General features: G+C 43.7%; 1 protein-coding gene across 1 annotated transcript in view; it reads left to right on the top strand.

Annotated features, from left to right (window-relative positions):
- CLCN1 (chloride voltage-gated channel 1) overlaps window positions 1-13,097 on the top strand; it is a 39,462-nt gene that overhangs the window by 12,659 nt on the left and 13,706 nt on the right. The window contains 7 exon segments of the mRNA XM_033192441.1: window positions 2,483-2,608; window positions 2,942-3,026; window positions 3,261-3,362; window positions 4,126-4,210; window positions 4,475-4,624; window positions 11,379-11,448; window positions 11,664-11,774. Coding sequence (XP_033048332.1) covers window positions 2,483-2,608; window positions 2,942-3,026; window positions 3,261-3,362; window positions 4,126-4,210; window positions 4,475-4,624; window positions 11,379-11,448; window positions 11,664-11,774 — 729 coding nt within the window.

Here is a 13,097-nt window from a genome sequence, read left to right as displayed (position 1 = left end):
AGGAGAGAGACACTCTACCTGATTCCTGCTGTGTCAAATCCTCCTTTTAGGCCCCAGAGGTAGCTGCTTACCTGATGTGATGTGAAGAGCAGGGCAGAAGGGGTGATTGACGGAGCTCTGTCTGCCCCACATTGTCCATTGCCTTGCTCTGTTTCCTGAAATTCTGTTCGCTTCTGTTCTCTTTTATCCTCATCCCGTCCTTTCCTCTCCTCCCCTGCTCATCCCTAGAATAGACATTCAGCCCTGATTATACACCAGACACCATACTAGGTGCTGGTTTCCAAGGAATTTTCTTTTCTTTTTTTTTTCAATACGGAGTCTTGCTCTGTCACCCAGGCTGGGGTATAGTGGCGCGATCTTGGCTCACTACAACCTACGGCTCCCGGGTTCAAGCAATTATTCTGCCTCAGCCTCCCAAGTAGCTGGGATTATAGGCGCCTGCCACCGCACCTGACTAATTTTTGTATTTCTAGTAGAGATGGGGTTTCACCATGTTGGCCAGGCTGGTCTCGAACTCCTGACTTCATGATTCACCCACCTCGGACTCCCAAAGTGCTGAGATTACAGGCGTGAGCCACCGCACCCGGCCTCCAAGGAATTTTCAATCCTAGGGGATCTCAGAAATGTAAACAAATATCTGGATCTGAAAGTGGTAGTGCTATAGTAACCCAAAATTCTGAGAGCGCAGGCTGAAGGACAGATGGTTTTGACCTGAAGAGGAGGATTGAGGATGGCTTCCCAGGGAAGGGGAGTTGGGACTGACCACTGGAAATCCTCTGCCAAACTGCAGCAGCTGCTGTATTCGGGAGTAACCATTAGGCCACCCTCCCCCTGGTGCAAATGACCTGATGTAACCATTAGGCCACCCTCCCGTTGGAGCAAATGACCTGATGTAACTAGTCGACTGTCACCTATAGAAGAGAAGGTGGTGGTCCTGGGGGATTCAAGAGATGTGACTTTTGGGTATAGCACAGGAAGAAGAAAATTACTGGGATGTGAGATGCTGCCTGAAGAGGGCGTTCACTCATGGAGAGAAAGGCGACAAACTGGCCTAGTTCAAGGTTTCCTGAGGTCAAGCCTCATCTCCATTCATCCAATTATGTGCATGGTTGCATTTCCCTGGTTCTTTTTCCTCGTTTTTGATAAAGATGAGGCTTAGCCAGGTTTTAGATAATTTTGTCATCAATTTTTACTTTGCATCGGATTAAAGTCCACCCCCCTTATTCTTAATATGCTGAAAGATTTTTTTTCTTTGCCTTTCTTGAGTGTTGCTTTTTATGCCCTCACTCGCATTCCTTACTTTGTCTCTACCAACCCTTGTTCTTTTTCTGTAGATCTACCCCCTCAATTTCTGCTCCAGCACCTACGCTCAGAAACAGTACTACTTAGAACTACTACTTAGCTTTCCTTTTGCCTCACCCACTTTTCTTAAGCATGATTGTTTTTATCTTCTTCTAGGCTCTTGGTTTTTCCCCTTGCGTTGGTCCTTTTAAGTCAGGTTTTTAGTATTTGTTTTTTTGGTTGTCGTTTTTGTTTTTGTTTGTTTGTTTGTTTTGAGACAGAGTTTTGCTCTTGTTGCCCAGGCTGGAGTGGAATGGCGCGATCTCGGCTCACCGCAACCTCCGCCTCCCGGGTTCAAGCGATTCTCCTGCCTTAGCCTTCCCGAGTAGCTGGAATTACAGGCATGCACCACCACGACCTGCTAATTTTGTATTTTTAGTAGAGATGGAGTTTCTCCATGTGGGTCAGGCTGGTCTCGAACTCCCGACCTCAGGTGATCCGCCCTCCTCGGCCTCCCAAAGTGCTGGGATTACAGACATAAGCCACTGCGCCCGGCCTAGTATTAGTTTATTATTATTATTATTATTATTATTATTTGTATGACTCCTCTACCTTCTTTTCTTGAACTATCGAGAATTGTCAGCTCCTGCAAAGTCCCCTTCTATTTTTGTTCTGTCTTCCTTATAAGGTTGCCCCAGGGTACATGGTATATGTAGAGCTGTAGGAAAGTCCAGAGGAGGGTGTTAAGGAGCATCCCTGTAAATCCTGAGCTCTGCTTGGCAACTCTACTGAGGAACTGGAACTTTCTCTCTTTTAACTTTTCTGCAGATTTTTTTCAACCACCTTTTAGTCCCTGTGGATATCTGACAGTTGTGAACCCCATTCAACCCTACATTCTAAGGATGCAGAGGTCATGGACGCTTGATCCTCGTGTTTTGGAAGTTGAAGGCCCATTCATTTTCAACCTTCTCTATGTCTTGTTGAACCCATCCCTTGTCTGAAATAAAAATAAAAATAAAAAACTCCTAGCCTGATCAGTTGTGTGGTTTTGAGCATGGGAATCCAAGAGATCATTACTTTCCACTACTGCTTCCTCCCAGATTCATGTTTCAGCAAAAGCTCCTTAGGTCCAAGGAGCGGGGAGTGTGGGGGAGCCCTGTCACTGCTGTCTGCCCCCAATCACACTTCTGTGCCCCTGCAGGAGTGCTATTTAGCATCGAGGTCACCTCCACCTACTTCGCTGTTCGGAACTACTGGCGAGGATTCTTTGCAGCCACGTTCAGCGCCTTCGTGTTCCGAGTGCTGGCAGTGTGGAACAAGGATGCTGGTAACCAAGCAGGCCTGGGGTGGAGGCTGTGTGAAATAGAAAGACTGGGAATGAGGTGCAGAGGAAAACTCTGTGGGGCAGTTCAGAAAGGATTAATGGGCGGGATCATTTGTGGGGTGGGACCAAGGCCCAAGGGTGTAGGACAAAGATACAGGTCATGGAGTGGGAGAGTATATCCATGGAGGGGTGTGCGTAGAAAAAAGGAAAATACATTTAAGAGGAGAAACTGGGATTGGAGGAAGGAAGGAATTAATCCTGAAAACTGCCCACCTCTGTTTCCCTGTTGGATTTCTACGTAGCTCCCACCATAATCCTGGCCTTTCCATCCTACAGTCACCATCACCGCTCTGTTCAGAACCAATTTCCGAATGGATTTCCCCTTTGACCTGAAGGAACTACCAGCTTTTGCTGCCATCGGGTCAGTGGGGTTACCTGCTCTGTGTGTGGTGAGCAGGGTGTGGGGTGAGGCTGTAGATTGGAAGGGACCCAAGCCAGAAAGAAGGTGGGGTTGGCACAGATAGAGTACATTGCTGGGGGGATGTGGGCCGATAGGAAAGACGGAAGCCTGGTGTTTGTTTCCCTGCAGTAGTCATGTCCAAGAGATAAGGATTTCATGTCTGTAAGATTCCAACTCTATAAATTACACCCTCAGGATTTGCTGTGGGCTCCTGGGAGCTGTATTTGTGTATCTGCATCGCCAAGTCATGCTCGGTGTCCGAAATCACAAGGCCCTCAGCCAGTTTCTTGCTAAGCAGTGAGTCACTGCCCTTCTTTTGCCCTACCCATTTACTTTCTGGTTTCTCCAAGAGTTCCTCCCTTTTTATCTTTGGGAAAGGTATTAAATGCCTCTGGGTGGCTTGCAATAAAATATAAGGAAACCCTGATACTGTGGTTAGGGGGTGAATTGTGTGGTCTCCCATTTAAAGATGATTTTTGTTTTATTTTTTTTTTTTGAGACAGAGTCTCACTCCATCACCCAGGCTGGAGTGCAGTGGTGCGATCTCGGCTCACTGTAACCTCTGCCTCCTGGGTTCAAATGATTCTCATGCCTCAGCCTCCTGAGTAGTTGGGATTACAGGCGTGGGCCAATACGCCCAGGTAATTTTTGTATTTTTAGTAGAGATGGGATTCCACCATGTTGGCCAGGCTGGTCTCGAACTTGTGACCTCAGGGGATCTACCCTCCTTGGCCTCCCAAAGTGCTGGGATTACAGGCATGTGCCACCGCACCTGGTTAATTTTTGTATTTTTAATAGAGACGGGGTTTCACCATGTTGGCCAGGTTGGTCTTGAACTTGTGACCTCAGGTGATCTGCCCACCTTGGCCTCCCAAAGTGCTGGGATTACAGGTATGAGCCACCGCACTCAGCCTCAAATTTTTTGTGTGTGTGTGAAGAGAATTTCGGTTAAATAAACGAGACTACAGTGGAGGACAGGAAGCTTCAGCTTGCCGACGTTCAGTATGGTATTTACTGTGAGTTGGCTGAACTGTGGGGGTTAACTCTGTTTCTTTTTCAGCCGCCTGCTGTATCCTGGAATTGTTACCTTTGTCATTGCCTCATTCACCTTCCCACCAGGAATGGGTCAATTCATGGCCGGAGAGGTCAGCTCTTGGGGAGCTGAGGTGGGATCGGGTCACTGAGCACATGACTAGGTTACTGGGGCCGCATGGGAAAGAGGAAACAGCACAGACATCCCTCAGGCTTCAGAGCATAAGTAGTTTTGTGCAAGGATAGACTTTTGAGATTCTCCCTGAGAAAAGGGCAAAAGAGACCCTTGAATAATGAGACTGCGGAATAAGTTCTCTAAAAAAGGAAACACAGGAGATCCCTGGAGAACCCACCCCTTCTGCTTCTTCCTCTCCCAGTTGATGCCCCGTGAAGCCATCAGTACTTTGTTTGACAACAATACCTGGGTGAAACATGCAGGTGATCCTGAGAGCCTGGGCCAGTCAGCTGTGTGGATTCACCCCCGCGTCAACGTTGTCATCATCATCTTTCTCTTCTTCGTCATGAAGGTACTGCTCCTGACACTAGCAACACCCTAAACTTAGCTCTATCTGTTTTCCATCTAGGAATCCAGGGTTTGCATAGGGTAGGAAGGGGTAGAACTTCATTTGGTCTTCATCCAACCTAAAAATAAGTCATTTGAAAACCATAGAGTTGGCCAGACATGGTGGCTCACGCCTGTAATCCCACTACTTTGGCAGGCTGAGGCAGGCGGATCACTTGATGCCAGGAGTTCAAGACCAACCCAGCCAACATAGTGAAGCCCCATCTCTACCAAAAATTCAAAAAAAAAAAAATAGCTGGGCATGGTGGCACACACCTGTAATCCCAGCTACTCGGGAGACTGACGCAGGAGAATCGTTTGAACCTGGGAAGTGGAGGTTGCAGTGAGCCGACATTGTGCTATTGCACTCCAGCCTGGGTGACAGAGCATGATTCTGTCTCAAAAAAAAAAAAAAAAAAAAAATTATAGAGTAGTAAGTTGCTGTAGAAGTAAACGAGTATCTGAGTTAATTGCTCTATTCACGTCAACTGAGTGTTGTTTGGCATAGTTATCTAACCCTTCTAATTGTTCTTCTTGTTAAATTACTAAGCCATCACAATAGCCAAGTAAAAAAGTAGAGTTAAGCATTACAAATAACTGTAAAAGCCTTGGATTAATTAAACAACTCCCCCCACTTATTAGATAATTAAGTATTTCATTCTCCATGTATCTGATGATCCATTTTTAGGTGATTTGAGCATCTTTTTTCCCCAGGCTTGTCGATAATTTCTTTTGTAGAGCTTCAAAAGGGATAAAATATTTAAATTAATTGTATTAGTGACTACACATAATTTTTATAAATGTTATTATTCTCTATTTAGGTGATGAAGCTGTGAGGATTTTGCCATTCCCAAACCATATTCTTCTGGCTTCAACTGGGCAATAAAAGATGATCTCTTTTACATCACTTTTTTTTCATATCTGCCCATCAAGGATTATGTATTTATAGACTTCTCAATTACTGCCTTGTAATAAGATATTTTTATTTCTACCCCTGGTTGTGACATCTATTACAATTGCTGATTGCTTGCCGGGCGCAGTGGCTCACGCCTGTAATTCCAGCACTTTTGGGAGGCCGAGACAGGTGGATCATCTGAGGTCAGGAGTTCGAGACCAGCCTGACCAACATGGTGAAACCCTGTCTCTACTAAAAATACAAAATTAGCCAGGTGTTGTGGCGCATGCCTGTAATCCCAGTTAGTCGTGAGGCTGAGGCAGGAGAATTGCTTGAACCCAGGAGGTGGAGGCTGCAGTGAACCAAGATTGTGCCATTGCACTCCAGCCTGGGTGACAAGGGCAAGACTCTATCTCAAGAAAAAAAAAAAAAAAAAGTTGATTGCCTTTTTTTCTTTTGTGGTGATTATCTTTTTACTAATAGTATGTCTTGCCTAAATACCACAACACTTTCCTCTGTATATTAGAGTTCTCATTTATAAGTCTGTCCATACTGAACTTTCAAGCTTTTGAATACCCTGCTATTAACTTATTTATGATACCTTTTATAAATCTATGTTTTCCCAGGATATGAGTCAGTAAGTTATATTTATATTGCAATAGCTACAGTGAGTTCGTGTATTCATTTGTTCAATAAATGTTATTAAGCATTTACTATGTGCCAAGTACATAATATTTCATCATTAACCTTTAGCTAATCTTATGCCTGCAACAGAAAAAAAATTCAAAATATTTTGAAATGTTCTTCTATTTTTTGCTGTTTATTTAATGTACTTTCCAGTGATGTTATGACTAGAGACAGCAGATATTTGAAACACCGGATTTCAACTCTGTAACATATTCCCAGGGTTTCTAGAAACTGCATTTGCAAATGATCTTCCCCATTCCACTTTAGGTGGTTTAGTTGGGTCTATAGCATTCATATTTTGCACACCCACTTTATTAAATTAATCCCTTTAAAATGTCTTTCTTCAAAAGATTTTCCTTTTTTATCATAAAAGAAATTATCAGTGTCTTGTTAGGGATTTGATTTTTAGACTTTCATATAGAGTTCATCTTCTCTACTTTATAAATCCCAACCTCCTATAATTAGTTGCTGAATACAAAAACCCACCTACAGTAACCAAGTACAAATGTTGGTGGATCTCAGAATTGGATGGTAGTCCAATGATTATAACTGTATTTTTCTGAGATTTCTCTAGACTGAGCTATATGGCAATATTGGCATCATATGTACCTTTAAAAGATCAAGATTTTGAAAAGTTCTATAGAAACAAAATACTGTATATTTTTCAACATTTCCCCTAAACCTCATCCCAGCTCCCCAGATTCCTAAGTATGTGTCTGGATTCCACTTCACAAATTCAAGCTTATTGGGAGAAATCTACTTAGATGATATAGAGGACTCAACTGAATGCCACTTTTATTAATTTCTCACTAGATTATATCCTTGATAATGTTACATCATACATGTATCAGGAAAAGAAACTTATACTTCCTGGACTATATTTCAAGCCCAACAGTTTGCAGCCGGCCTATAATATCCTATAATACTTATAGGCATAAAACCATTCACTGCTACAAATCTATGATATTCCCTGGTTATCACCACTTCCCAGCATTTTCACTGTCATTGGACACAATAACCATACTCTTATTTTTTAGCTAGGTAGGATACGTAGCTAAATTAAAATATAAACATGACTGAAACAGTTTTTCCAGTGTCTAATTTGAAATGTAGTCTATGTGGTCTTCTGGCAGCATCTGTACAGGCAGGTAATATTCTCAATTCAGCTGGGGTTTTTTTTTTTTTTGAGATGGAGTCTTGCTCTGTCTCCCAGGTTGGAGGGCAGTGGCGTGATCCCGGCTCACTGCAAGCTCCGCCTCCCGGGTTCACACCATTCTCCTGCTTCAGTCTCCCGAGTAGCTGTGACTACAGGTGCCCGCCACCACGCCCGGCTAATTTTTTTTTTTTTTTTTGAGACGGAGTCTCACTCTGTCGCCCAGGCTGGAGTGCAGTGGCCGGATCTCAGCTCACTGCAAGCTCCGCCTCCCGGGTTTACGCCATTCTCCTGCCTCAGCCTCCCGAGTAGCTGGGACTACAGGAGCCGGCCACCTCGCCCGGCTAGTTTTTTGTATTTTTTAGTAGAGAGGGGGTTTCATCGTGTTAGCCAGGATGGTCTTGATCTCCTGACCTCGCGATCCACCCGTCTCGGCCTCCCAAAGTGCTGGGATTACAGGGTTGAGCCACCGCGCCCGGCCGCCCGGCTAATTTTTTGTATTTTTAGTAGAGACAGGGTTTCACCATGTTGACCAGTATGGTCTCGATCTCCTGACCTCATGATCCGCCCGCCTTGGCCTCCCAAAGTGCTGGGATTACAGGTGTGAGCCACCGCGCCTGGCCAATTCAGGTGTTTTATAATATTAATGAAGGGAACTTTCATATTCCTCAATCTCATGACATGGAAAGCGTCATTACATTATACATCAAGAGAAGAGCTTTTACAATGAGTATGAATACCATTCCAAATCCTCAGTTCACTTTTAGTAAGTCTAACATTGTTACCTAGTATCACTAAGTTCTCTGTACAGCCTGAGGCTCTGTAGAATTTTTTTTCACTCCTTTCATTTCATTCTCCCGAGGTGAATCCTTCATTTCATTCCTTCTAATGAAGGGTCCAAATAATGGGTTTCCAGTTTTCCAGTTCCCTGGAGTTGAGTATTTCAGATCTTGGGAGTTCTGTAGGTCTAGATCTGGAAAAAAAAAAAAAAAAAAAAAGCTGATGTAATCCCAGCACTTTGGGAGGTCGAGGCAGGCAGATCACCTGAGGTCAGGAGTTTGAGACCAGCCTGGCCAACATGGCAAAACCCCGTCTCTACTAAAAATACAAAAATTGCCTGGGCGTGGTGGCAGGTGCCTGTAATCCCAGCTACTTGGGAGGCTGAAGCAGGAGAATTGCTTGAATGCAGGAGTCAGAGGTGGCAGTGAGCTGACACACCATTGCACTCCAGCCTGGGTGAGAGAGTAAGACTCTGTCAAAAAAAAAAAAGAAGAAGGAAAAAGGAAGGAAGGAAGGAAAGAAGGAAGGAAGGAGGGAAGGAAGGAAGGAAGGAAGGAAGGAAGGAAGGAAGGAAGGAAGGAAGGAAGGAAAGAGAAAGAAAAGAAGAGAAAAGAGAAAAAAGAAAAGAAAGAGAAAGAAAGAAGAACGTCTTGGGAGTTATTTGTGTTTCACATTACTTCTGGATCTTTTCTTTCACGTGCCAATAGCTAAAAAAGTTTGCTAATCTCATGTGTCAACATCCTTACTACAGGAGTTAATAACTTCAATGTCCTCTGATCTTAATACTGTTCTTACACATATCTTGGAGGATAATCTAAAGTACATCCTCTGAAATCAGACCTATTGGTCACCTGTTATATGAATTGCTGGAGCTTTCAGATTAACCTGAGCCTACAAAAATCTCTTATGGCTCTTATGTACTTATTTCAAAGAGATGGTACAGGATAGTTCAAGGGGTGTCCAACTGTTAAATGTCACAATCACCTAAGAAGCTTAAATTACAAGTGCCTATAGCCCTATCTGCAGACAATCTGATGTGGTAGCTTCCAGTGGGGTCTGGTCATCTGCATTTTAAAACAAGTTCCCTTGGATGAGCATTACTCTTTAGTGTTTTAGCAAATACTAGCTCTGAGAAGCTTTTCCTCCTTTGCATGAATACTATTTGTTCAGCCCATCTTTGTTCTTTCCTTCCTTCCTTTCTACCTACTCACCTAGCTACATCCTTCCTACATTTACTGAGCACTGTGCGCCAGTGCAGAGAGAAGGCAGAAAGGACAAGATGTACTCTCTGTCCTCAGGGGATTCTCAGTGTCTATTCTCTTCATTTTGCCCATTTATTTTTATAGTTCTCAACTGTTTTGAATAGTCATATTCTGACATGAAGGAGTGTGTGTTTTGCCTCATCTCCGAGCTTCTGGGACGAGACTTTCTCTGAGTCTTTGTCGCTGCTTCCTGAGGTCAGCCCTGGATGGGGGAAGTTCTTTCTTTCTAAGGTTCTGAAAATTAAGAAATATATTTCTCATTAGCTTACAGTGCAATTGCGCACAGCTCTAAAATTGTGAATACTTTCACCTTGGCAGTTTGTCTGCACTTTAGCTGCCCTCTTATACCTAACAAGTTTGAGATCGTTTTCTGAAATTGGTTTACTTATTTTGGAAGGGCTATATAAACTTGTTGCTTTGCTTACATGTTACGTCTCATACTTTTATTTCTTTTACAGATATTTAAAAAGTTCAACAACTAGCCTTTTTTCCATTCTATTTCTCAATTCTTTTGTACTCTTTTTTTGTTGTTGAGACAGAGTCTCACTCATCACCCAGGCTGGAGTACAGTGGCAAGATCTCAGCTCATTGCAAGCCCCGCCTCCTGGGTTCACGCCATTCCCCTGCCTCAGTCTCCCGAGTAGCTGGGACTGCAGGTGCCCGCCACCACGCCCGGCTAATTTTTTTTTTTTTTCGTATTTTTAGTAGAAACTGGGTTTCACCGTGTTAGCCAGAATGGTCTCGAGCTCCTGACTTTGTGATCTACCCACCTCGGCCTCCCAAAGTGGGAGGTGTGAGACACCATGCCCAGCCAATTCTTTTGTACTCTTTGCCTCAAAATGTACATATTGCTTTTTGTAAAATTGTCTCAATTTCTATTGGAGTTCTAGCTTACAAAGTTGGCCTTAGAGATTTTTTTTCCTTTACATTGGCTGACTTATCAAGCTTTCTCAATTTACCCTTCCAGTATATGGCCAGGACAGATCTAAATTTTGATCCTTGTTTAAGGTGATCTGATGATTAAAGCAAGTGGCTCAGGCAAGTAAGTCTTCTCTCCGGGTTCTACAGTGAGTTTCACCATATAGATGGTTCTATGAATGACCAGATAAGTCACTCAGACTTTAAATGTCTGACACTTAGAACTGGAGCTCCTCGGCCGGGCGCAGTGACTCACACCTGTAATCCCAGCACTTTGGGAGGCAGAGGCAGGCAGATTGCCTGAGGTCAGGAGTTCAAGACCAGCTTGGTCAACATAGCAAAACCCCATTTCTACTAAAAATACAAAAAATTAGCTGGGTGTGGTGGCATGCACCTATAGTCCCAGCTACTCGGGAGGCTGAGGCAGGAAAATAGCTTGGACCTTGGAGGCAGAGGTTGCAGTGAGCCGAGATCATAGTACTGCACTTCAGCTTGGGTGCTGGGTGACAGAGCGAGACCCTGTCTCAAAATAAATAAATAACTAAATAAAAATAATAAAAAATAAAGAAAGAACTAGAGCTCCTTTTCAGAAATACAACCTGAGTAGGAAAAGTTTTCCTCCAGCTTCAAGAGTTTCAGGCTACTTTGCTGAGGCAAACTTTCTGGACTAAAAGGGTACAATGGGCTGGGGCTCTTTTGAGGCAGAGAAAGAGAAGTACTCTGGGGCTCCATTCTTTGTTCTAGACTGCTGAAAGGCAAATACAGGCACTCAAAGTAGGAGGGATTTGGTCTAGTCATCTGGAGGAACGTTCTGATAGTATTCCTGTATTGTCTTTGGTAATCTCTCAGCCTGAGAGCTCTATGGTTTTTGTTTCTGGAAGAAGGGTGACAGACAAAGTGGCTTTTAGAAGGATCAGCTATCCCAGGATTTCTGCAGAAAGGAGGATAGTGGGAAGGAAGATGTGTGTGTGCATGTCTACTGGGCAGAGTTGAAAGGGTATTCCAATGCTTCTTTTTACTCCAGTTCTGGATGTCCATCGTGGCCACCACTATGCCCATACCCTGCGGAGGCTTCATGCCTGTGTTTGTGCTAGGTAAGTTCTGATGGGAAGCCTGGGGTCTTACTGAGAGTTGCAATCTAGGATACCGGAAACATAAGGAAAGGCCCGGGATGCTGGGAGTTTGTATTTGGTCTTAACACCCTAGGAGAGATTGGTTCTGAAAACAGAGAGCAAGGAACTTGGATCTTGTAACACCTTTTATCTTTCTTTCATCTTTTTAAGATAACTTCCTTTTATGTTTCCTCTAGGAGCTGCATTTGGAAGGCTGGTAGGAGAGATCATGGCCATGCTGTTTCCTGATGGTATTTTATTTGATGACATCATCTATAAGATCCTACCTGGGGGCTATGCAGTAATTGGTGAGAAACATTCCCACTTCCCTGTAATCAAACATTGAGTACTCCAGACTCCCACACTTAAACTCTCCCATCGGATCTTCATTCTAGGCTACACAATACAGTTTTAATTTAGTGCTACTTAACTCAACTTATACTCAGATAACATACCTATGACTCTGAATCTCATTATTTCTTATTGAACTTCTGTGAGCCTTAGTTTCCTCATGTGGAAAAGGGTCATAGGGATCAAATCAGATCGTAAGATTCTAGGATTGTATCTGGATGTTTGATAAGGGCTCTATCTTTCCTTCCTAGGAATCATGGAACCAACAATGCAGGTGATTGGCTCAGGTTGCAGGCGATTGACTCAACCTGAGAAGTGTTTATATTGATGGGGAGTTAAAAGCACAGGACTAAGAGCTAAGAAACATGGCTCTAGACTTCTCCTGCCACTTGTTATCAGTGACCATGAAGCAAGATAGCTGCTTCTGAGCCCTAGTTTCTTTATTCTAAAATACTTCTGAGATAGAGCTATGCCTAACACCAATAGAATCCTGGGATTATTGTGCTTCCTCCCTTCCTCACCAAAATTCCATAGCATCTAAGGCCATGCCTTCCCTAGATAGAGAATTGCTGACCAGCTTTCTAGCTCACTTGGTACCCTGCTCACCTGACATAGTTTCTTTATAAAACCCTCTTTCATCAATGAGGGTCACTGCTCTTGTTCTCCATCTTCATGACTCCCTGGTACACATGCCTCCCTTGTGAACATTTCCTTGTATACACATCCTGTGATTGTTTATGTTCTGAAGTATGTTGTATGCAATATCCAGTAGTGTCATTCCTCCCTATATTTCCCTTTTGTGGTGCTTTCTTGCTTGCTCTCTCCCTTTCTTCCTTCCTTCCTTCCTGCCTTCCTGCCTTCCTTCTTTCCTTCTTTTCTCTCTTCTCTTCTCTTCTTTTCTTTTCGTTTCTTTCCAGAGTTTTGCTCTGTTGCCCAGGAGTGCAGTGGCACAATCTGGGTTCACTGCAACCTCTGTCTCCTGGGCTCAAGTGATTCCCCTGCCTCAGCCTCCCAAGTAGCTGGGATTACAGGCACCTGCCACCACACCTGGCTAATTTTTGTAATTTTAGTAGAGATGGGGTTTCACTGTATTGGCCAGGCTGGTCTCAAACTCCTGGCCTCAAGTCATCCACTCTTCTTGGCCTCCCAAAGTGCTAGGATTATAGGCATGAGCCACCACGCTCGGCTGACTTTTTCTTGTTACATTTTCATATGTGCCTTCCTCTACATTTCCCCCATAGGATATCTCTTCCATATTTAAATAAGAAATATAGTTAATG

This window comes from Trachypithecus francoisi, unplaced genomic scaffold (genome assembly GCF_009764315.1).
Source record: "Trachypithecus francoisi isolate TF-2019V2 unplaced genomic scaffold, Tfra_2.0 Lachesis_group4, whole genome shotgun sequence".
Classification (NCBI taxonomy): domain Eukaryota; kingdom Metazoa; phylum Chordata; class Mammalia; order Primates; family Cercopithecidae; genus Trachypithecus; species Trachypithecus francoisi.
This window is presented reverse-complemented; position numbering and strand designations above follow the sequence as displayed.